General features: G+C 43.9%; 1 protein-coding gene across 4 annotated transcripts; it reads right to left on the bottom strand.

The window, feature by feature from the left end:
• Positions 1 to 1,185: 1,185 nt before the first annotated feature.
• Positions 1,186 to 24,482, bottom strand: MARVELD2 (MARVEL domain containing 2). 4 transcript variants are annotated; one of them, XM_059916534.1, is made up of 8 exons: positions 24,227 to 24,347; positions 20,351 to 20,530; positions 18,778 to 19,941; positions 16,941 to 16,976; positions 12,410 to 12,558; positions 7,523 to 7,694; positions 4,373 to 4,423; positions 1,186 to 2,994 (listed from the first exon to the last, which is right to left on the bottom strand). In XM_059916534.1, the coding sequence occupies exons 3-8, from the start codon at positions 19,924 to 19,926 to the stop codon at positions 2,872 to 2,874; spliced, it is 1,680 nt and encodes a 559-aa protein (XP_059772517.1). In that variant the 5' UTR covers positions 19,927 to 19,941; positions 20,351 to 20,530; positions 24,227 to 24,347; the 3' UTR covers positions 1,186 to 2,871. The 4 variants fall into 4 exon arrangements, with proteins under 4 accessions (XP_059772517.1, XP_059772518.1, XP_059772516.1 ...); XM_059916535.1 differs by lacking the exons at positions 20,351 to 20,530; positions 24,227 to 24,347 and adding an exon at positions 24,424 to 24,482; XM_059916533.1 differs by lacking the exon at positions 20,351 to 20,530.
• Positions 24,483 to 24,737: the final 255 nt, after the last annotated feature.

Raw genomic sequence — 24,737 nt, 5'->3', positions numbered from 1 at the left:
AAGACTGGAAGGATATGCTCCGAACAGTATATATCACCAGGGTGGCGGGACTTCCATTTTCTATGCTTTTGTATCTATTCGGTTTTTTTCTTTTAAAAATTTTTCTCTGACAGTTTAAAAAAATTGAGTCAGAAAAAATTATAGATTTTTCCTATATTGTCTATCTTTTGAACATTGGTGCATCTCAGTATCAGGGTCTCTACACAAACCATTTATAGAAAAGCACATAAGAAAATTGCATACTTCATCACCAACCCTTTATCTTCTCATTCAGATCTCCTGTTAGACAGTAACCTCAGGGTCTCTACCTGTTTTACTGACTACTGTATCTTCAGTGCTAGAACATCTGGCCAATGAAAGCATTTGGCACATAACTGACAAATGAATGAGTGAAGGATATATACTTTTCTCTTTTCAAGTTTTAGATATGCTGATATCTTCTCATATTAAGTTTCAAAATAGAATACATGTTAAAAGTCAGGTGAGAAAAAAAATGTACAGGGAACTATCTTTTTCTGAATCTCATAACTTGCTAAAGGTGGCTGTTATGGGTTGAACTGTGTCCTCTCCAAAGAAGATGGGTTGAAGTCTTAACCTCTGGGACCTCAGAATGTGACATTATTTGGACATAGGGTCTTTGCAGGTGTAATTAGTTAAGGTGAGGTCATACTAGAGAGGGTGGGTCCCTGATCCAATACGACTGGTGTCCTTATAAGAACATAGCCTTGTTAAGACAGAGGCACAGGGAGAAGGCCACGTGAAGATGGAGGATTGGGGCGATATGTACACAAGCCAAGGAATGTCAAAGACTGCCAGCCCAAACCACCAGAAGCTGGGAAGGATTCCCCTATAGGCTTCAAGGGAGGTTGGCCCTGCTGACACCTTGATTTCAGACTTCGAGCCTGCAGAACTGTGAGACAATACATTTCTGTTGTTTTAAGCTTGTGGTACTTGGTTACGGCAGGCAGCCCGAGGAAACCAACAGTGGCCTTGACTTTGAATTCTTGCAAATAATGGGGGAGGAGGAAATAGTCACCTGAGCACCATGATCCGCAAGTTTTCAATGACTTTCCAGTTTATTTTCTGATAATGGAGAATATGCCCAGTCAACTCAGGAACGCTAGAAAAGTAAACAATAAAGGATACACACAAAACAACAGGTGACTGAAATTTTAATATGCCTAGGTATTCACATTAAAACTGTAAAAATCAGCATTACAACACTGGTTTTCAAAGATTAACATTTACAACTGTAGTAAAATAAAGTTTCACAAAGTCAAATTTCCTTAACACTTCATTTCAATATTAATCTCTTTACAGTTCACCAAAATGGTGTTATTTCATCTTTCTTTTTTTTTTAAAGCATGGGTACTCTTCTTAAGCGAAATGTTAACATGGGGTCCCAATACGTAAAACGGAAAGTACAGCTGTTCTAGTTCGGGGGGCGGTCCAGAGGGAGCCTAGCCTCACACTTTCCTCGGTTTCACCTCTTAAGACTCGTAGCACCCTAAACATAGTCTGAGAACCATGGATTGAAAATAGTAACAATATACACTAAATAAGATATCATTGACAAAGAAGAACTAGGAAGTTTATTCAGTAATCAATACTTCGTAAGCCTTTGCTTTTCCAAATTCTTTTCTTTGGTTTCATCACTTAGAAAATTCCTCCAGTATTAATTGTTTGAATGGCAACTATATGAAGCAGAAATTGTATTTCTACACCTGGGGAATTATCTACAAGATAGATGCTCCGGAAGAGGAACCAATAACAATGATTTTTTAAAACATTTTTAAAGCAGTCTCTTGTTCACGTTAATAAAAATAAAACATTTCTCATGAATAAAGCCTCAAAGCCAAGATAATTCTTGGGACAATGAAGCATTCCAATAAATCAAAGGGAGATTCTAAGCAGATACAACATCATGGGGCCTTAGGATGGACATCTAAACAGGATAGAAACGGCAACAATATTCACACAATCCTTGTTTTCGAGGTTTACAGGAAGGGCTGGGCTGTGGGGACGTTGAGAGATGTGCACAGTGATGCTGATTAAAGATAAGAAGGCTTCCCTGGACCCCAGTAGGCACAGGGCCACAGGGAAGCATGTGCTTAAGGCGACGTGCGTAAGATTTATTTACAGCACAAAAAAAAAGAAAGTCATGAGGCCATGGCCTTGGGTTAGCTGGCTGGACCTGCTCGTTAAGGTCCTTTCCTTGAGACTTATTCTATGTAGTTTATTCATTCCACAAACACGTCTATATAGTTCACAAACCCTAATGCAGTGCTTACAAATGTGCCAGGCTCTGTTCTAAGTGCTTTACGAATATTAACTCTTTTAATCCTCATAACAACCCTAGGAGGTAGGTCCTATGATTAGCCCCATTTTACAGATGAGGAAATAGGCACAGGCAGATTAAGCAACTTGCCCAAGATCATAAGGCTTCAAAATGTTGAATTCAAACCCCTTTCAAGAGCAGAAATGACATCTTTGGCTAGGAAGAGAAATTTGTCCTAAAAGAATCCCAGGAACTGGCCTAAGTAAAAAAGGAAAAAGCAGCACCAGAATTGATACTCCACTTGATCATCACACCACAAGGACACAATGCTTAAATCAATTTTAACAAGATAAATATAAATTGTACGCAGATGAATCCAGAATTTCTTTCACTTTTAGTAAAGGCCCTTAGTAAATTTGAATTTGTTTTGAAATGTCTGAAATGCAATCACATACTGTTTTAACTTGACATACCAGCTAAACCAACTACAAGCTGATTCAGGAGGCATTTGCTTCTCTATCACAGAGACGAGCATAAAAAAAGACAGTAAATAAATATGAAGCTTGATATAAAAAAGTAGTTTCAAATAAGTTTTAAGAATAACCCTGTACATCCCAATTCATTACTTTATCATATTCTTGAATCCTTTGCTTTATGTGAGAAAGTTTATTCTTCAGATAATCACAGCGTTCTTTTTTTTCCAGAAATGTAGGATCCTACAAAAGAAACATAGCTATTATCTCAGCCTCTGGCTTCCTCAGCGAAAAACACAGAAACACACATTATCACCCAGAAAATGACCTTTCATAGTAGATTTTCTGGCAGCAGATTTCAAAATCTGCCTAACAAGAATAACAGGTAAGCTCTCTACATTTTTTTTCAGTGGATTTTATTTTTTAGAAGCTTTTGGTTCACAGCGAAATTGAGTTGAAGTAGAGAGCTGAGGCACCCTTAAGTATTAAAATACATTAAAAAGTAATTAATGGGGCTTCCCTGGTGGCGCAGTGGTTGAGAATCTGCCTGCCAATGCAGGGGACGCGGGTTCGAGCCCTGGTCTGGGAAGATCCCACATGCCGCGGAGCAACTAGGCCCGTGAGCCACAACTACTGAGCCTGCGCGTCTGGAGCCTGTGCTCCGCAACAAGAGAGGCCGCGACAGTGAGAGGCCCACGCACTGCGATGAAGAGTGGCCCCCGCTCGCCACAACTAGAGAAAGCCCTCGCACAGAAACGAAGACACAACACGGCCAAAAATAAAATAAAATAAATAAATAAAAATTTAAAAAAAAAAGTAATTAATGGATTAATAAAAGCTCTCTTCATCCTCTACTAATTTGTGCAATTAAGTTAAGGATGGAATTAGAAACCTGTAAAAGAACTTAATCTTTGTGAATGAAATGTGGGTGAAGAGCTCTATATGGGTGCTCATTTCCCTGGGTTCCTAAATCAGGACACAGCAGAACGTATTCAGGACAGAGACGAGAAGAAAAGGCACCTAAGGGCTTCCCTGGTGGCTCAGTGTTTAAGAATCCGCCTGCCAATGCAGAGGACACGTGTTCGGCCCTGGTCCGGGAAGATCCCACATGCCGTGGAGCAACTAAGCCCATGCACCACAACTACTGAGCCCACACGCCGCAACTACTGAAACCTGTGCGCTCTAGGGCCCACGTGTCATAACTACTGAGCCCGTGTGTTGCAACTACTGAAGCCTGCACTCTGCAACAAGAAAAGCCACCGCAATGAGAAGCCCGTACACCGCAACGAAGAGTAGACCCCACTCGCTGCAACTACTGAAACCTGCACTCTGCAACAAAAAAAGCCACCGCAATGAGAAGCCTGTGCACCGCAAGGAAGAGTAGACCCCACTCGCTGCAACTAGAGAAAGCCTGCGCGCAGAGCAACGAACACCCAACGCAGCCAAAAGGTAAATAAAAAAAAAAAAAAGGCACCCAGCAGCCACCCATGGTCCCTAACAAGTAGCATCTTAAGAAATACAAAAAAACAACTACTTTAGCTGCAAGAATCTAAAATCTGTCAGTTGTCACCACTGTACCTGGATAAGAATACACTTTAAAGAAGAAAATGGTTTTACTCACATTCCTTTTTTTCTTAAACTCTTCATGGATTCTTGAAATTCTCTCATGTTCCTAAAAATAATATACTGTATATGTGAATGAAAATACTTGCAGTTACTCAAATCATATCTCAAGAATGTCTCAAGAGTACAGTGGGCATAGGAACAGAAAACAATTTTTACCTAAGACTATAATGAAAATATTCATACACGAACAAATTCAACTCACCGGATAAATATTTGAGGGCTTACTCTTGGCCAGGCCCTGGGATCCAGGGATGAACAGTAGGGCGAGGCCCCTGCTCGTGTAAAACCTGGACCGAGTCCCAGGGCCACTGCTTGCCGGCGGTGTGACTTGGGCAAGCTCTTTACCGTCAGATTTGGTTTCCTTATCAGTAAAATGGGAATAATAACCGTAACTATCTCATAGTGTTGCGAGAAGGTTCATTTATTTGAAATGATCCTTCTAAAGTGCTTGGCACATAATAACCACATTAGCTATAATTAGGTAGCATTTTCATCCCCTTTGGCAAGTTGAGACTATTCAACTTTTGAAAATAGCTAATATGAGGTTCCTTCCAACTTTATTCTAAGTTTAATAATAAATATGAAATTTGTTAAAGGGTTGAATAGTCTATCCAAAGGAAATAGGTTACTAGAGCAATGCCCTCATTTATCCAGGTAAACCTATGCTTTGGAGATTGCGAAACACTGTAAACCTAATAAATACAAAATAAAATGTAATAATTTATACTTCTAAAAGCTTCCCCTGAGAACATTTTCCATCACAAATCCACACCCTTTTCCCAATATATTTTAACTCTTCAATGTTTTTTACATACTAAGATCATGAGCATTGTTTGTGTTTTGACTGCTTGCCATCAGTGAGATGAACCTGGTTATCCAGTTGTCATCTACATGAACAGGTCCTGGCCTGGGACTGAACTAGCTGCCTGGGGGGTAGGGGTGCTGTGCTGGAGACGCAGGCAGAGATGAGAGTTGTAAAATCTATCCTAGAGTCGGGCAGAGAGACTGAATTAGAAGGGTGAGGACCGGAGAGATTATTTTGAGCAAAACTCCTATTTGATGGGCTTAGAAAAGTCATGTGATGGTTTAATTTTTCACGGGTGCATGAGCAGTTGTGTGTGAGAACCCATGCCCCCAGCAGGCCCGCTGGGCACAGAGACACCTCCCTGGGGACGTGCTAGGGGACGAGTGAGCCTGGCCAGCAGACTCTTGCACACGGGAAAGCTCAGCCTGTGGCTGAGAAGAAGTTCACTTTTGTGATACAATTGATATCTCCACTTTAGATAAGGCCTGGAGGAGACACCGCGACTAACTGCAGCCCTGTCATTTGGCTACTTACTTGCCAAGCCATGCTGAAAACCAAAGGAAATGACTATTGTCGAGACTGTGTACGAGTACTGTGGGAGGACTCAGTTTCTCAGCACCTGCTGTCATCAGGACCCTCCCACTCCCAATCGCACACCCACAAGCCTGAGCCCTTGCCCACGCATACACAGCCTACACACCCGACGCCACTGGGCCTGGGCTCAAAGGCCACATGTCACATTCAGGTTTCTCAGCGTTATGTCTGTTAACCAGCTTGCTCTTCCCGACCTGCGGTGATCCAGACGCTTGGTGCCTGCTCCTTCCTTCCTGCACTCCTTTCAGGGCATCTAAACCTGGTCACCCTTCTTGGACCTGTGGACCTTGCTTGTTTTCCAAATGGTACTAACTGACCCTGAACCTGCAGTATGTGCTGGATTTCTCCTGCTTCCTGGTACTGGCATCTCTTAGCCAACACCCTTCCATCAATCCAAGACTGGGAAAATGTCACTACTCTATACATTTGGCTTAGAGGACTTGTAATTACAACTCATTTAAATGTACACTTAAAGGTCTGGTCAAAACAAAGATGCCCAACTAATGCAGGTCTCAGGAGAAGAATATATCTATCTATCTATATAAAAAATGTGTGTATATATTATATATACATACACTTGACATTTACTAAAAAATGCTGTATGTTTTTAAAATTTCAATTACACAAATAGATTAGATTAATACATTCTCTTTAAAAAGGACAGGATATTACACACAAATGTTCATAGCAGCATTATTTATAATAGCCAAAAAGTGGAAACAACCCACTGTCCATCATCTGATAAATGGTATATTCACACAATGGAATATTATTAGTCCACCACAAAAAATAATGGAATATTGATTCTCGACACACAGATGAACCTTGAAAACATGATGCTACGCAAAAGAAGCCAGACGTGAGGCCACATATTATATCGCTGCATTTACCCAGACAGACAGAAAGTACATTAGTAGTTGTCAGTGGTTGGAGAGGGGGGAAATGGGGAAAAAGTGCTAATGGGTATGGGTTATTTCTTGGGGGGGGTGATGAAAATGTTCTGGAATTACAGTGGTAATGGTTATACCCCTTTGTGAAAATACTAAAACCCACAGAATTGTACACTTAAAAGCAGTGAATTTTATGGTATGTGAATTATCTCTCAATGAAAAAATATATGTCAGGTAAAAAATGCCATTGATTATGAGGGCATCCTGATTTCCCAGATAGTAAGATGTGAAGAAAAAAAAAAGACAGAACATTAGAGAAAACACTTCCGTCCCCTATGACTGCCATCTCCACCCTGGTTTTCCTCTCTGCCATAATCACGGTTATTGGTCTGAAGCATGAGCCTGTAGCTCATGTATGTAGCTTCAGATCCCCTCTCCATCTCTACCCACTGTGCTCCCTGGGCTTGGGGTGCTAGCTGCTCGGCTGTGACTTACCCTGGAGAATGCATGGCCACCGGCAGCTCCTCTACACCCCCGGCCACCGTCTGTGAATAAACCTTCCTCAAATTACCTTACAGTGTGCTATCTGTCTCCTCTGGGACCCTGATTGATACGGTGTGTATCTTAGGCAAATTTATATTTTACTTAAGTAAGAAAATAAAATACTGTTTAATAACTGAAGGCAAAAGACGTTAAATTACATATTTTGAACTGTCACCCTGAAGATCTCCAGTGAGCTTCCGAGACAGCAGATGCAGACGGTTATGCCTTCTCTACCCTTCACGCGAGGTCGGAGTTCGTCCTTCCGCCACCAGAGCCCCCCCCCCACCCCACGCCGGCAGCTGCAGGCACGCACCTGCTGGTTTTCTGAACGATGCGGCAATCTGCTCATCACTGCATCCAGCTGATCAAACTTCTTCAAGACGGCGTGAACTTCTGCAGAGAGCTCTTTGTACTCTGAAAACTGGTCCTGGAACACAGCTTTATAGCGTTCTCGTTCATCATCCGTCTGAATCATAGGGTATTTCCTGAAGAGAAAAAATAAACCAAAGTTGAGGAGCGGCCAAGATGGCGGAGGAGGAAGACCCTGAGCTCACCTCCTCCCACAGGCATGCCTAAGTTACAACTATTGACAGAGCAACTACTGATGAGAAAGACTGGACGACTAGCAGAAGATATCTTCTACAATTAAAGATATAAAGTAGGCACCACCAGATGGATAGGAGGGTAGAGACATGGTATAGTCAGGACCCATACCCTTGGGTGGGTGACCCGCAAACGGGAGGATAACTGCAAGTGCCGAGGGTCTCCCCAGTGAGTGAGGTGTCTAAGCCCCACATTGGGCTCCCCAGCACTGGGAAGACAAGCCCCGAGAACGTCTGGTTTTGAAGGTCATCAGGGCTGACTTTTGGGACTCTGAGGGCTGTGGGAAATAGAGACTCCACCCTTACAGAGCATGCACAAAATCTCACACGCTCCAGGACCCAAAGCAGAAGCAGTGATCTGAAAGGAGCCTGGGTCAGACCCACCTGCTGATCCTGGAGAGCCTCCCGCAGAGGCAGGAGGCCACTGGAGCTCACCCTGGGGACACAGACACTGACAGCAGCTATGCTGGGGAGCTCATTCTACCACGAGGACACTGGTGCTGGCAGGCGCCATTCTGTAATCCTCCCTCTAGCTTGTCAGCAAAGGGACTGGGCCCTGCCCACCAGCCTGTCAGCACCGGGACTGGGATGCCTCAGGCCAAGCAGCTAGCCAGGTGGGGACACAGTGCCACCCACCAACAGGCCAGCTGTCTTCAGATCCCCTGATCCCCCTGGTGGGTGGGGCCAGGATCCCATCCACCAGAGGACCAACACCAGCTCTGGGATGCCTGGGCCCTGCAGCCAGAGACCCCAGGACCCAGCTCTGCCCACCAGTGGGCCAGCACTAGCCCCAGGACCCCAGGACCTGGCCCCATCGACCAGCAGGCTGGTACTAGCCCCAGGATCCCCTGGGTCCCAGCCCTGTCTACCAGCAGGCTGAAGTCATGGGACCCCCAGATCCCAGCACACCCACCAGAAGGCCAGCATCAGCGCTGAAGACACTCTGGGTCCCTAAGCCAGCTGCCCTGGGATCTGACACCAGCTTTGAGACACTCTGGACCCCACACAGTCAGCCATGTCAGGAACCAGTCTCACTCAAGCAGGCTGACACTAGATATGGGACTTCCAGGCCTGCAGCCACCAACCCTGGAAACCAGCTCTGCCCATCCATGGACCAGCACTAGCCCTGGGACCCCTCAGGACTCCACAGACAGCAACCTTATGACCCAGCTCCACCCACCAGTGGCCGGCAGCCTCCACACAAGGCAGGGCCTGGCAACCAACAGGACTGGGGGCTGGCCATGCCTATCAGACCACCCACAGTAGTCAGCCTGCCACAACAGAAGGACCCACACAGCCCACAAAGGGGACACCATTAGAGCATATAGCCCTGGTGACCAGAAGGGAGTGCACTGCTGGGACACACAGGACGTCTTCTACAAAAGGCCACTTCTCCAAGGTCGAGAAACAAAACCAACCTACCAAATACACAGAAATAAAACAGCAAATTAGGCAAAATTAGGCTACAGGCAATTATGTTCCAAATGAAGCAACACGATAAAACTCCAGAAAAACCAAGTAAAGTGGAAATAGGCAAACTACCCAATAATACTCGTAAACGTGTTCAAAGAACTTGGGAGAAGAATGGATGAACAGAGTGAGAAGTTAGAAGTTTCAAACAAAGAGTGAAAAAATAAAAAGACATATCAAGCACAGCTGAAGAATACAGTAACTAAAATGAAAAATATACTAAAAGGAATCAACAGTAGATTAGATGATACAGAGCAACGGATCAGCTAACTGGAAGACAGAGCAGTGGAAATGACTCAAGCTGAATGGAAAAAAGAAAAGAAAAAAAAAAAAAGGAGAACAGTTTAAGAGACCTCTGGGACAACATCATGCATACTAACATTCACATTATAGGGGTCCCAGAAGGCGAATAGAGAGAGAAAGGGGCAGAGAACATATTTGGAGACATAATAGCTGAAAACTTCCCTAACCTGGGCAGCAAGGGAAAAGCAACAATTTACTACAAGGGAACTGGCATAAGGTTATCACATGGCTTTTCAGTAAAAACTCTGCAGGCCAGAAAGGAGTGACATAATATATTTAAAGTGATGATAAGGAAACACCTACAACCAAGAATACTCCACCTCAGCGGTCCCCACCCTTTTTGGCACTAGGGACCAGTTTCATGGAAGACAATTTTTCCACGGACGGGGTGGGGGTGTGGGATGGGTCAGGTGGTAATGCGAGTGATGGGGAGCGATGGAGAGCAGCAGATGAAGCTTTGCTCGCTTGCCCACCCCTCACCTCCTGCTGTGCGGCCCAGTTCCTAACAGGGATTGGTACTGGTCCGCAGCCCTGGGGTTGGGGACCCCTGCTCTACCTGGCAAGGCTTTCGTTCAGATTTGTTGGAGAGATCAAAAGTTTTACAGACAAGCAAAAGAGAAAAGAGTCAGCACCACCAAACCAGCTTTACAAGAAATGTTAAAGGAACTTCTCTAAGTAGAAAAGAAAAGGCCACAGCTAGAAATCTGAAAATTACAAAAGGAAAAATCTTACTGGCAAAGGCAAATATACAGTAAAGGTAGTAAATCAGCCCTGTTACAAAGCCAGTAGGAAGGTTAAAATACAAAAGTCATAAAGTCATCTATATCCCCAATAAGTAGTTAAGGGAGACACAAAACAAAAAGATGTAAAATTTGATGTCAAAAACAGTAAACGCTGGGGATGGAGAGCAAAATATAGGGTTGTTAAAATGTGTTCAAACTTAAGAGATCAGCAACTTAAAATAATCACAGATATATATATATATATATATATATATATATATATATATATATATATATATATACAGTTTGCTATATATAAATCTCATGGTAACCCAAACCAAAAATCTATAATAGAGGGGACTTCCCTGGTGGTCCAGTAGCTAAGACTCCACGCTCCCAATGCAGGAGGGCCAGGTTCAATCTCTGGTCAGGGAACTAGATCCCACATGCATGCCGCAACTAAGAGTTCACATGTGGCAACTAAAGATCCCGCATGCCACAATGAAGATACCACATGCCGCAACTAAGACCTGGTGTGGCCAAATAAATAAAAAAATATTTTAAAAAAATCTATAATAGATACGCACACAAAAAAGAGCAAGAAATCCAAACATAACACTAATGATAGTCATCAAATCATAAGGAAAGAGAGCAAAAGAAGAAGAAAGGAACAAAAAAGAACCATAAAAACAACTCCCAAACAATTAACAAAATGGCAATATGTACACACCTATGAATAATTATTTTAAATGTAAATGGACTAAATGCTCCAATCAAAAGACACAGAATGAAAAAAAAAAAAAAAAAGACACAGAATGTTTGAAAGGAATATTACTGAGCCATAAAAAAGAATGAATGTTATGTGGCAGCCTGGATGGGAGGGGAGTTTGGGGGAGAATGGATACATGCATATGTATGGCTGAGTCCCTTTGCTGTGCACCTGAAACTATCACAACATTGTTAATCGGCTATACTCCAATATAAAATAAAAAGTTAAAAAAAAAAAAAGGAATGAAATCTTGCCATTTGCAACAACATGGATGGACCTAGAGGGTATCATGCTTACTGAAATAAGTCAAACAGAGAAAGACAAATACTGTATGATTTCACTTACATGAGGAATCTAGAAAACAAAACAACTGAACAAATATAACCAAACAGAAACAGACTCATAGGTACAGAGAACAAACAGGTGGTTGCCAGAGGGGAGGGGGGTGGGGGAAGTGAAGAAATAGGTGAAGGAGATTAAGAGGTAAAAACTTCCAGATGCAAAATAAATGAGTCACAGGTACAACATGTACAGTATGGGGAATACAGTCAATAACTATGTAATATCTTTGTACAGTGAGAAATAATAACCAGAGTTATCCTGGGGATGATTTTGAAATGTATAGAAATATACATTTCACTATGTTGTGCACCAGGAACTAACAGTGCTGTAGGTCAATTATACTTCAAAAACAAACAGACAAACTCACAGAAAAAGAGATCAGATTTGTGGTTACCAGAGGCGGGGGGAGGAAGTAGGGGGAGAGGGAATTGGATGAAGGTAGTCAAAACCTATAAACTTCCAGTTATAAGATAAATAAGTATTAGTGATGTAATGTACAACATGATAAATATAATTAACACTGCTGTATGTTACATATGAAAGTTAAGAGAGTAAATCCTAATAGTCCTCATCACAAGGAAAAAATTTTTTTCTATTTCTTTAATTTTGTATCTATATGAGATGACGGGTGCTCACTAAACCTACTGTGATAATCATTTCAGGATGCATGTAAGTCAAACCATTACGCTGCACACTTCAAACTTATACAGTGCTATAGGTCAATTATATCTCAATAAAACTGAAAGAAAAAAAATAAGGTGAAGTGACAACTTTTTCACTAAAACAAGAGGAATAGGAAATCAGCTTATTAGCTTATTCCTCAACGACCATACTGTACCTTCAATTCAATATACTACCTCTCAGGAAACAAACAACTGTTCAAATATAATTGACTTTAAGCAGAGTATTAACTTGTAGACAAACAGACGAGAGAAAACCCAAATGGAAACTCTCTATTTTTACCTTGAAGAAGGACTTAGGTAGATACTCACGCCACATAATCTGGCATCACGATCGGTTTCGGGATGTGGCCAGGGGGGATATGTCCACTCAGTCGCTCAGGTTTCATTTTTGTTGCTCTCAGTTCTTTAAAATTAACTTCTTGGTCTCTCTGTCTGTCACAACCGGTGGCCATGTCACACTACAGTTAGAGAGAAAAAGAGGATTTATTTATAAATGAAGGCAGAAGAAAAAAAAAAAAATCCCAACTTTATTCTTAGAAGGAAACTGGGGGGTGGGAGTAGGAGGAAGAAAAGTAGAGACAGCAATCAACAATTTCCCTTCAGAATTACGTGTTTTATAGTCACATAGTTGTTCTGAACACTTTTGTAACAGTTAAGGGAAACACAGTGAGCTACGAGAGTATATAATAAATAAAACACCCTCCAATCCCAATCGTGGGATCATCAGAGGTGGATGATGAAATGGTAAATGTGTCTTCAGTACTTTTAAGATTAATACCCCAACTAACTGTAAAAGAACAGAAAATGTAGTTCAAAATAAGAAATTCAGTGATAAAAATGGAACAAGTCGACTTAAATGGAAAGAGAAAAAAATGACACCAGCAACTTGAGATGAATCAATTACAAGTAGCCACTGAGTAGGTCAGAATGGGGGACGAGTCACGTTGCTTCATCATCTGAAAAGGAGAGCAAGCAAAACCAAGGGAAGGGCGGTGGATGTCTTTACTTTCCCAGGTGTTCTTAACCTGCGGTTCCTTGAAGAGGTCCATGAGAATGCTGGAGATAGTGGTTTAAGTCACCTGGCTTCTACACTGGAGAGCTCCTAGAGGTCTCTGTAGGAAAAGGATCCATTTAAAGAGGGGAAAAGAACATGAGACAGAAATGCCCAAGGAGGAAGCATGGGGACAGACCTTAAGAGCTAAAATAGGGCTTCCCTGGTGGTACAGTGGTTAATAAGAGTCCACCTACCAATGCAGGGGACACGGGTTTGAGCCCTGGTCCGGGAAGATCCCACACGTGCAGAGCAACTGGGCCCGTGTGCCACAACTACTGAGCCTGCGCCCTAGAGCCCACGAGCCACAACTACTGAGCCTGCGTGCCGCAACTACTGAAGCCCACGCTATAGAGCCCACATGCCACAACTGCTGAGCCCGTGTGTCTAGAGCCTGTGCTCCGCAGCAAGAGAAGCCACCGCAATGAGAAGCCTGTGCACCACAATGAAGAATAGCCCCCTCTCGCTGCAACTAGAGAAAGCCGGCACACAGCAATGAAGACCCAACGCAGCCAAAAATAAAAATAAATAAATAAATAAATTTATTAAAAAAAAAAAAAAAGAGCTAAAATAGCTAACAGGAGGGACGCATTAGTGGAAGACCCAGGGGAGCCCACTCCAGAATGGGCAGGGTGAGGTGGATGTGTAGCTTTGGGGTTAGGAAAAGAGTGCTTGGGGGCCCCGCTGGGCAGCGCCCAGAATACCAACCAAATTGGTGAGGCTGGTGGATGCCAGGAGAGGGGTTTCCATGTTACACATAAAGGAGCAAGGTTCAGAGAGGTTCAGTAAATTCTCCAAGGTCTCAAGGCTCTGAGTGGAAAAGCCGCAATGAAAACCCAGCACTCTTCCGGGAATTCCCTGGCAGTCCAGCGGTTACAACTCCTCGCTCTTACGGCCGAGGGCCTGGGTCCTATAAGCTGCATGGCACGGTCAAAAAAAAACACACCTAAAAACCAAAACCCAACCAACCAACCAAACAAGCCAGCACTTTTTTGGCTCGTTGATTCTTTAAATGAGCAACACGAGGAAACAGGTTTACTTAAATGTATACTGCTCAATCCTAAAGCTAGAAATGAGTTTGTGATGGGGAGGGGGGCGGGCAAAGCCATACTGCTTGAGCATGTTGATCCCATGACACAGAAGAAAGCTCCCTCCACTCACCCCTTGGGGCTTCAGTCCATGCTTGCTGAATTAAACTCGCCGAACTAACCGAGAGTTGCTCGGGAGCTACCTGACTCCATTGAAAACAAAATATAAAACAAGATTTTAAAAAACCTTGCTCTTTACCTTGTCAGGCAGCTTTTAAAATCCTTTGTTTCCTGATTTCTCTATCTCTGAGGCTGCCTCTGAGGTCTGGTTTAACATTAGCTCATTCTAGAAACTACCAGCTGTTAACTCACCAAACAGCGCAGCCCACGGATTAGTGGGTTAGTCGGATTAGATGTGGAGGCTGCTGACCTGCCCTGGGGTAGGGCTACCAAGAGGGGAAGCTTGCACCCGAGGCGCTGGGTGGAAGGGGAGCCAGGTCCCCTCGGCCAGAAAGGACGCCCAGCCATCGGCCCCAAACAGCAAGAAGATGAGTGGGGAGCGGAAAACCCAGAGGAAAGGAGATCAAACAAGAGTATTTCAGGAAACATATTCTGAGGTCAGTATCTATCCCACTTTGTTCCTCGCTGGTCGGGATGTCATTTCTTCATCCTAATGAATTCTTTTATGTTTAATCTTGAAAATCCATCATGGTATTAAAATTCGGGGAAACTTTTTTGGCTTAAATAAGTGGATTTCCATTTCATGGCATCCCTTTTTAGCTTCTAAGTATTTAAAACCATCCGTTTCTCCCGCGGCTGCCTGAGTGGCCAGGGAGCACGCTGACTCCCTAGTCAGCAGCTCCAGGCGTCAGGCTCGGTTTTCCTGGTCAAAATCACAAATTCTACCCAGGTAGTCACGTTGGGGAGGAGAGTCCATATGAGTTTTCTCCCCTCTCAGGTAAAGTTTTTTCAAGTAGAAACTATTCATTTTCCTTACTTGCCCATCTCTAATTCCGAGATTCACCTTTTAATATGAAAAGGGAGTTCTAAGAAGTCAGAATATTTCCACACAGACTATTTCACCTGCTTTACTTTTTTTTTTTCTGTTTTTATGCTCTTAAAATTTTCTTTCACTCTTTTTGGGTGAACCTCACTGATCATCAGTGCAGAAAACCCTACTGGGGAAAAAATATCTAGAACTAGATATGACTCAAAAAATTAAAATCTCTTCGGTCTTTCACAGGAAGGAGGTAGTTGGGCTCCAGCCCTGGGACACACCACTTTCAAACAGTACTCCTGATTACAAACACAAGGCCCCAGATTTCATAGGACCTTTCTTTGCATCTAGCAAAAACTAGCCTTGTCAGCACATATAAGAAAAGCTTTACTATGAAGCAAGAGAAAGTAAATAAGCCATGGGGTAAGTAATGCTATGGATATAATTACTAAGGTTTTCAAATTAAAAATGGGCTGAATGGGACTTCCCTGGTGGCGCAGTGGTTAAGGATCCGCCTGTCAATGCAGGGGACAAGGGTTCAAGCTCTGGTCCAGGAAGATCCCATATGCCGCAGAGCAACTAAGCCCGTGCACCACAACTACTGAGCCCGTGCTCTAGACCCACGTGCTACAACTACTGAAGCCCGTGTGCCTAGAGCCTGTGCTCTGCAACCAGAGAAGCCACCGCAATGAGAAGCCCGTGAACCACAATGAAGAGTAGCCCCCGCTCACCACAACTAGAGAAAGCCCGCGTGCAGCAACGAAGACCCAAAGCAGCCAAAAATAAATAAATAATAATAAAATGTTTAAAAAATTAAATTTAAATATGTAAGGAGAACCAACTAGGTTCACTTGTAGAAGCTTCATCTAACAAAATTAAAAGATGCTACAAATAGCCTTGTCTGATCTGCTCCTCTTAGTATTAGAAAAAAGCTGAGGGACTTCCCTGGTGGTGCAGTGGTTAAGAATCCGCCTACCACGCAGTGGTTGAGAGTCTGCCTGCCAATGCAGGGGGACACGGGTTCGAGCCCTGGACCGGGAAGATCCCACATGCCGCGGAGCAACTGGGCCCGTGAGCCACACCTGCTGAGCCTGTGCGTCTGGAGCCTGTGCTCCGCAACGGGAGAGGCCGCGACAGTGAGAGGCCTGCGCACCGCGATGAAGAGTGGCCCCCGCTTGCCACAACTAGAGAAAGCCCTCGCACAGAAACGAGGACCCAACACAGCCAAAAATAAATAAATAAAATAAATTTAAAAAAAAAAACTAAAAAAAAAAAAAAAGAATCCGTCTACCAATGCAGGGGACACAGGTTCGATCCCTGGGCTGGGAAGATCCCACATGCCGTGGAGCAACTAAGCCTGTGCCCCACAACTACTGAGCCTGCGCTCTAGAGCCCACGAGCCAGAACTACTGAGCCCGCGCGCCACAACTACTGAAGCCCGCGTGCCTAGAGCCCGTGCTGTACAACAAGAGAAGCCACCGCAATGAGAAGCCCGCGCACCGCAACGAAGAGTAGCCCCCACTCACCACAACTAGAGAAAGCCCACGCAAGCAACGAAGACCCAACGCAGCCAAAATGTAAATAAATAAAATTTTAAAAAGAATTAAAAAAAAAAAAGAAAGAAAAAAGCTGAAAGTCCTATTATGAACTTAATGCAATAGATACACTTTTACAGACAGATGATCTACTCTATAGATAAACAGATAAGAGAGAAAATTATTTAACAAATCTAGAGATAAAATATAACGTGAACTTTATTCTTACCATTTTCCTTTTCGATGGCAATGATGGCTCACTTATCTGGAACAAAAAGAGTTAAAATGACTTTTCAGAGGTGTGTGAAGCTACTTTGCAAATATTTTTGTCCATTTGCATCTATAGCCCAATCTCAATTTTACAGATGTTGATTCTCTACTGTACAGATGATCCTCCTACTCTTTTGGCCACGTTTTGATGGGCCAGTGGAGAACCAGAGGAGCAGGGATAACTGTGATTCCCTGTCAATCAGGAGCAGAGAGCAGAGTTGGAAATACGGAGATGGTGGTGACTCTTATGTGAATTGCTTTGAATTACCTAGAGATTTTATTTATTCTTGGTTCCTATTACCTTGCACAATTAAAGAGTTTGGGATGGTTAAATTATAAAATTAATAGAAAAAAGCTATATGCCATTATGTCTTTTAACATTTAGGAAGTTATAGCAACACACAAACAGGAATCATAGGTGACTCAAGTTTAATTAACCATTATGTGAAGTCTTATAAAAACAAATTTTTGTTGAGGAAAGGAAAAGAAATAAAAGTACTGTTGATAACAGTCATATTCATGTAGAATTTGAAATGATATTAAGAACTTCGTTGTTATTAAACTTATATAAAATTATAAGGAAGTGTGTGCTTCACTATCTGGATTTCACACTGATTAGAATTTAAAGTTCCTTACTTTGTATACACAGATGTAAATTTAAAAAATAGGTGGCTCAGTGGCTAAGAATCCGCCTGCCAATGCAGGGGACATGGCTTTGAGCCCTGGTCCGGGAAGATCCCACATGCCGTGGAGCAACTAAGCCCGTGCACCACAACTACTGAGCCTGCGCTCTAGAGCCCATGAGCCACAACTAGTGAGCCCGCGCTCCATAACAAGAGAAGCCACCGCAATGAGAAGCCCACGTACCGCAGCAAAGAGTAGCCCCCGCTCAACTCAACTAGAGAAAGCCTGCGTGCAGCAACGAAGACCCAATGCAGCCAAAAATAAATAAATTAAATAAATAAATTAAAAAAAAATATGTTTACAGTGCTGAGATAAATTTTGAGAAACAACTTGAATCTATGTCAAGTTCTAGTAAGATAAATATATTTTATGACACTAGAGTATGGGGTTCTGTGTAGAACACATAAGGTACCTATTATAAAGTTAGTCAAGTTTTTTGCTGTTGTTATGAATAAGATTAAAAAAAAATACATAGGTCAGTGAGTAAATACGTAGGTTATTGAGTATATAAGGAAGGATTTTATTTTTAGCTATAGTTTTGCCCAATATACACCATGTGCCATTGTACCTAGGAAGTCTTTGGAAAAGTGGGGAAAAAAAATGCACGGTATAGTTGACCTAAAATTAAGAAAATATTTAAGGTAATACTGACATTTTCAGAGGCACAGGAAATTCTACTATACACTCCTCCTTAGAAGAAGAAAGCAAAACATCAACTTATTTCAGGGAATAATGAAGTTAGCAGAACATACTCTAACATTTTTGCTACCATTCCTAAGAAAATATTTTTAATAGGGCTTTTATATAATCTTATGCAGGTATTATCATCATTTCTTCTTTGTAGAAATTCAGTAGTTGTTTTCCCCTTAAGTATCGGACAGACAATACTGCAACCGACAAACTATATATTGTATTACACATCTGGGGTCTACCTGCAACATTCTACAAATGACACACCAGAGTGCGTTATCCTGGTCAGAGCATATCAGATGCTGAGTGGGGCCTTTTGAACTTCGGACCCTTAAAAACAACAACAGCTTTGTTTTGAGAACTATACATATTTAAGGAGGGAGGAAACAGAAAGAAAGAAGAAAGATCGTGAAATCCCTTACCTCCTGTTGCTCCATGTATTCCCTGTGTCTCCGAGCCGCCTCGTGCCTCCATAACTTCAGGCAAACCAAAGCTCCAATGAGATAAACAATCATGGTGACAAAGAGGAAGATCATCGCTGCTATCTGTCCTCCTTCCACCCGGCAGAACGCTGCATTCACTGGTGTGTTAAATAATGGATAGTAGCAGAGTCCACCTCGGTTGGTATCGTTCACATAGACTATGGCTGCGGCCATGTACAAGATAAACAAGGAGACGTTAATCCCAAATTCAGTTAGGGGCCACCAATTTGAGTCCAAAAGAATGGTCCGATAATACATGGACATGCCAAGCACCAGAATAATAATGGTGGTGATCCAAGCCAATCCAGCAACCACAAGCACAAAAGGGGTTTTGGGGCCACTATAGTAATAGCCCCCATACATACTGCCCAGGCCGCCAACGCCTCCCATGCCATAGGGCTGTGAATATCCGAACAGGTTATACCACTCGCTGTCCTTGTGAATGTACGCCGTGACACAAGCGAAGACGCCGGCCCCCAGAAGCAGCTCCACCACACCCAGAATCCGCAGCAGGCCTGCCCATGACTTCATGTAGGAATACCTCAGGTGATACTCCTCCACCTTCTCACTGTAGGTTCGGGCTGTGTGTGTGCGTCGGCCTAGGGATCCGTAGGGATCGTGGGGAAACACTGCCTCGGCCTCTTTCCGGGAACGACAGCTGCCTTCTGACCCGCCCTGAGGATCTTTGCAGGAGTTGGGGGGTGAACAGTGGTTTGGTCTTGCGGGAGAGGCTGGAGGTGAACACTCCACTCCATCGGAGATGTATCTGATGTCTGACACTGGCTTATCCCACTCTGGGTCCTTTTTCTTCCCTCTGAAGAAGTTCTTCCAGGACTCAGGGACAAAGCGCCTTACAGGCTTGAGATCTGGCGCTACGGCCGGTTCCTCTGTGTCACTTGAGTAGAATTCTGGGCCGAATGGTGGCTGTAATGGGAGAGGGGGAGGTGGCAACGGATCAGCGCTCACAGCCAGCTCACTGTCGTGAAGAGTCTGGAAGGTTCTTACGGTGCCATCTTGATAGTCTGAGTCCCTTGGGACCTCATCGTAGCGCCTGTCCCGATTCCTGGATCTCCCGTCACTTGACAACATTTGTGATGTTCACACCTGGGGCCAAGATTAAAGTTATCACTTATGCTTAGTTATTTATCCTTTCAATGATGCCGGTTTTATTCACTTAGTAGCAAATGATCATATTCAGGAAACCAACATGATCATATCTAATTATCATGATATATAAAAATGACAACATAAATCATGTACACTTTAAACATGTGTAACAATTATGTTAGCCAGGGATCTACTAATTATTCTATGAGATTTTAAGGGCAATCAAAATTTTAAATCTTAGCTCCTGATTAAAACATAAGTTGAATTTACCTATGAGCCCTATAAACAACAAAATACAAAAATCCAAAAATGAGACTAAATTTTAATAATACAGGATGCTAACACATTCCAAGTAGAGTCCTTTCCTCAAATATCTAAATCAACATATTTAAGAGTTTGAACATACCAAAACAAAATGTGATGGGTCAGCAAATACTCTTCACTTTCATTAACTGAAGTCTGCTTTGGAATGGCCCAGGAGAAGCAGTCTGATAAACACAGGGAGTGGAGAGTCCCTTTCTTTTCTAACTCGGGAAGTCACGTTACAGGAGTTGCTTCTTCCGCTCTAATAGTATAACACTTGATGCTAGATATAAAAAATTGAATTCTCAGAAAAAAAAAATCACCAAAGGCTAAGATTCCCTGAAAGTACAGCACAGAGCGGCAGCAATGGCCATGGATATCACTCTTTCCAGAGCAATTATTTAAAGGTGACTTGCTGTTGCCATGGAAAGACTCAAAAAGTATCTTACAGGGTATTCAATCCACCTGAAAAATAAAGCATAGAAAAAGCACTTTTTATCAAACCTGTTGATTTCCTTCATGAAATCAATGACCTGGACATGTATGTAAAAAGGAAACTATTTGCTAATATAACTACTAGGTTTAAGGCACAATGATTTTCTCCCTCAAATTGCTCATGAGTATTTACTGAAGACTCGCTGGACACATGGTATTGTACTTGGCACTGTAAAGGTCTCAAAATTAAAGCTGGTAATCCCACCTTTACGGTGTTGAACAATTTAGAAACTCCTAAGGCTTTGTTGTGTTTTACTTTGTAAAATGGAGATCTATCACTCAACAAGTATTTACCGAGTGCCTGCCATGCACCAGGCTTGCTGAAGATGTATCAGTGAACAAAGCCAATGGAAATCCTTGCCTTCATGGAGCTTAAATTCCAGTGGGGGGGCGGGGGTGACAGATGATAGATAAAGCAAGTGAAATATATCGGATGCCAAGGAACAAAGTTAAGAAAGAGGATAAGAAGTGCAGTGTGGACAGGGTGTTATAATTTTAAACAGAGTGACGAGGGAAGTCTTCAGAGAGAACATGACATCTGAATATAGAAATGAAGGAGATGAGGGAGGAAGCCAGGCAGGTATAAGAGGTAAGTGTTCCACACAGATGGAACAGCCTAGTGTAAAAGCCTTAAAGTGGGAGTGCCTGGCATTTTCGAGCACTGTTAAGGAATGGAGGCAGCAGCAGGGTGAGTGAGAGGGTGAGTAGTAGAATTGAAGCCATCTGAATCGTTAGGGCTTAAAAATCATTAGAGGGACTTCCCTGGTGGTGCAGTGGTTAAGAATCCGCCTGCCAGGGCTTCCCTGATGGCGCAGTGGTTGAGAATCTGCCTGCCAATGCAGGGGACACGGGTTTGAGCCCTGGTCTGGGAAGATCCCACATGCCGCAGAGCAACTGGGCCTGTGAGCCACAACTACTGAGCCTGCGCGTCTGGAGCCTGTGCTCCGCAACAAGAGAGGCCACAACAGTGAGAGGCCCGCGTACCGCGATGAAGAGTGGCCCCCGCTCGCCGCAACTATAGAATGCCCTCGCACAGAAACGAAGACCCAACACAGCCAAAAATAAATAAATAAATAAATAAATTTATAAAAAGAATCCGCCTGCCAACGCAGGGTACATGGGTTTGAGCCCTGGTCTGGGAAGATATCACATGCGCGGAGCAACTAAGCCTGTGCGCCACAACTACTGAGCCTGCGCTCTACAGCCCTTGAGCCACAACTCCTGAGCCTACGTGCCACAACTACTGAAGCCCACACACCTAGAGCCCGTGGTCCGCAACAAGGGAAGACACCACAATAAGAAGCCCACGCACCGCAACGAAGAGTAGCTCCTGCTCGCCCCAACTAGAGAAAGCCCGCACGCAGCAATGAAGACCCAATGCAGCCAAAAATAAACAAATAAATAAATTGTAAAAATAAATAAATAAATAAAAATCATTAGAAAGATTCAGGCTTCTATTGGGAGTGAGAAGCCATTGGAAAATTTTCAGTAGAGGTCTGACATGATATGACTTATTTTAACCGGATCTCCCTGGGTGCTCTGTTAAGAGTACATTCCAGGAGAAAAGGGTGAAAAGAGGGAGACTGGCTAGGAGGCCACTGAAATACAGTTGACCCTTGACCAACATAGGGGTTAGGGGCACCAACTCTCTTCGCAGTCAAAAACCCAAGTGTAACTTTATAGTCGGTAATATGTAGTTGCGGTCCCAAATCCACGGATTCAACCAATTGCAGACCACGCAGCACTGCAGTACATATTTATTGAAAAAAAAAAAAAAACATATAAGTGGACCCCTGCGGTTCAAACCTGTGTCGTCCAACTGTAATCCAATGGGCCATGGTGGTAGCAACAAAGATAGCAAGAAGAGGTTAAACTCTATGTTCAGGGAATTAAAAATTTTTATTTTAGAAATTTCCAAACACAATAAAAAGTGGAAAGAACAGTATTATGAGCCCTTATGTGCCCATCAACCACTTTCAATAATTATCAATTTACGACCAATCTTGTTTCGTCTATACCCTCTACCTTATTCCTTTTGTCAATAGATTACTTTAAAGCAAATCCCAGACACCAGATCATTTCATCTGCAACATTTCTCCAACCCTCCAGCTTAGTCCTAGGAGAAGCCGCCTGAAGAGAGCCTGAGATACCTGTTAGGAGTCCAGGTAAAGATATCAAGTAGGCAGTCTACCCACAGAAGGGTATATACTACCACAGACTAAATACAGTCACCTGGGTACTGGGTGGAGATGGAGAAGAGGTCTAAATTCTAGGGTCTTCTAATGGGCCACTCCAATTTTAGAGAATTAACTGTGAGTGCCAGCATGGTGCCCAATGCAAAGTAGGAGACAAAATTTAGTATAGAAAAAAAATTCTACAATGATAGCAATTAGCAGTTATTTTTTTGTCTTTCATCGCTTTATCTGTTGTCTAAAAACATTTAAATTCTAGGAATGCATAGTACTAGTATAATTCTTGAAATACATTTTCCTAAAAATAGTAGAGGCAAAAGCACAACAAATAACTTTAGCAAGTTTTACATATCCTTCAATATCTTTGATATACAGGCATTTAAAGGATACCAGTTGCTTAATTTAACTCACTGGCAAAAGTATGCTTCACTATAATGGATTTAATTCATGCTCACCTGTGAAATGTGGCTTATTTGAATTAGATCACCTTATCAGTGTTTAAATAAAAAGCCAAAATTACAAATTTGAAGAATTGTGGAATAGCAAATTATGTAATTTTCGAAGGGAATAATAGTCAGTTGTATTTTACCACATTTCAATGTCTGGATACCCCTAGCATCTCTCAGGGTGTCACTGAGAGTCCACTTAGAATCAGCACGCTGAGGCAGAGAGAGTCTTTGTTTTGTTCCAGCCCCCGGGGCCCGACTCCATTCTGTTGGCACACAAATCTCCGAAAGTCAAAGCGGTGGGAGGAGAAATGGTTCTCCCCAGCGAAGTGTTATAGGAATCCAGTTGGTCACCTTTACACCAACAGAATCACCACCTAAGCTGGCTTTAAAGTTTTGCTGGCCCCGAGAAAGGGGCCGATTTCAGACGTTTCTGGGTTTCCAGGGGGATGGGAAATCCCCTGCGCTCTGAACTGAACCCTCGAGCGAGTGCCCGGGAATACAGAGCATCCTCGTCGGGGGTCCCTCCCCAGGCCGCGGCTCAGCGCTACGCCCCCGACCCACCAACCTCGCTCAGTCCTCAGCTCTGCCCACCCAGGTGCGCGTCTCCGCGTCAGAGGGAAAATACACTCTTCGTCTCCCGAGACTGTCCCCAAAGTGGCCGGAAATAAGTCGGGCCGGACGTGCCCAGGTCAGGATAACCCCGCGCCCGGAAGGACCGCGGCTTCGCGGCTGTGGGTGGGCGCGTCTCGCCCGGCACCTGTGTCCGCCGAATGAAACCTGGCTAGCCGAGGGGCCCTCCGGCCTCCCAGGCTCCCGCTCTCCCCAGGGCCCCGCACCCCTTACCGCGCCGGCGCCCGGCCTCGGGTGCAGGTAGTGGCCGGCCGCGCAACAAGCGCGCCGCTCCTAGGGGCCGAGGGACGCCGAGTGCTCCCTCCCCGCCGCACGCCTGCCTGCGGTCCGCCGACCCCTCCCCGGGGTATGCCGGCCCCTCCCCGCCCACGTCCCGGTCACGTGGGCCCCACCCCTGGCGCTCCGCTCACCTGCGCAGCCGCCGGGAAGTGCGCGCCCGCCGCCCGCGGCTCTGAAACCAGGATTGGGCGCCGGGGGCGGGGCCGGGCCGAGCTGAACTTCGCCCTGTCCGGCTTTGTCAGGCCCGGACTCCCGCCTGGGGCCCGGGCGGGTCGGTTCCCTCACCCCCAGCGCACCTCTGGGCAACAGCTAGGAGAGCTCTGGAAAGGTCGTTAAGGGTGAGAGCAAACCCTCCGGAGAGTTTTCTTCGCAAGGTTGCAATCCCCTTCCTATTTTTGAAAAAGTTTGGCACTGGATGAAGGAGACTTGCGTACTATGCCCAGTG

The sequence above is a fragment of the Balaenoptera ricei genome, chromosome 3 (genome assembly GCF_028023285.1).
Source record: "Balaenoptera ricei isolate mBalRic1 chromosome 3, mBalRic1.hap2, whole genome shotgun sequence".
Taxonomy (NCBI): Eukaryota; Metazoa; Chordata; class Mammalia; order Artiodactyla; family Balaenopteridae; genus Balaenoptera; species Balaenoptera ricei.
Note: the sequence above shows the minus strand (reverse complement) of the source record. Positions and strands in the feature narration are given on the sequence as shown.

What these genes read in the sequence shown, in the direction of transcription:
- MARVELD2 (XM_059916535.1), bottom strand. Translation starts at nt 19,926, where the DNA reads ATGTTGTCAAGTGACGGGAGATCCAGGAATCGGGACAGGCGCTACGAT. An exon ending in TGCCATCGAAAAGGAAAATG is followed by an intron (nt 12,559 to 16,940) that starts GTAAGAATAAAG and finishes CTCTAACTGTAG; the next exon opens with TGTGACATGGCCACCGGTTG. An exon ending in ATCGTTCAGAAAACCAGCAG is followed by an intron (nt 4,424 to 7,522) that starts GTGCGTGCCTGC and finishes TATTATTTTTAG; the next exon opens with GAACATGAGAGAATTTCAAG.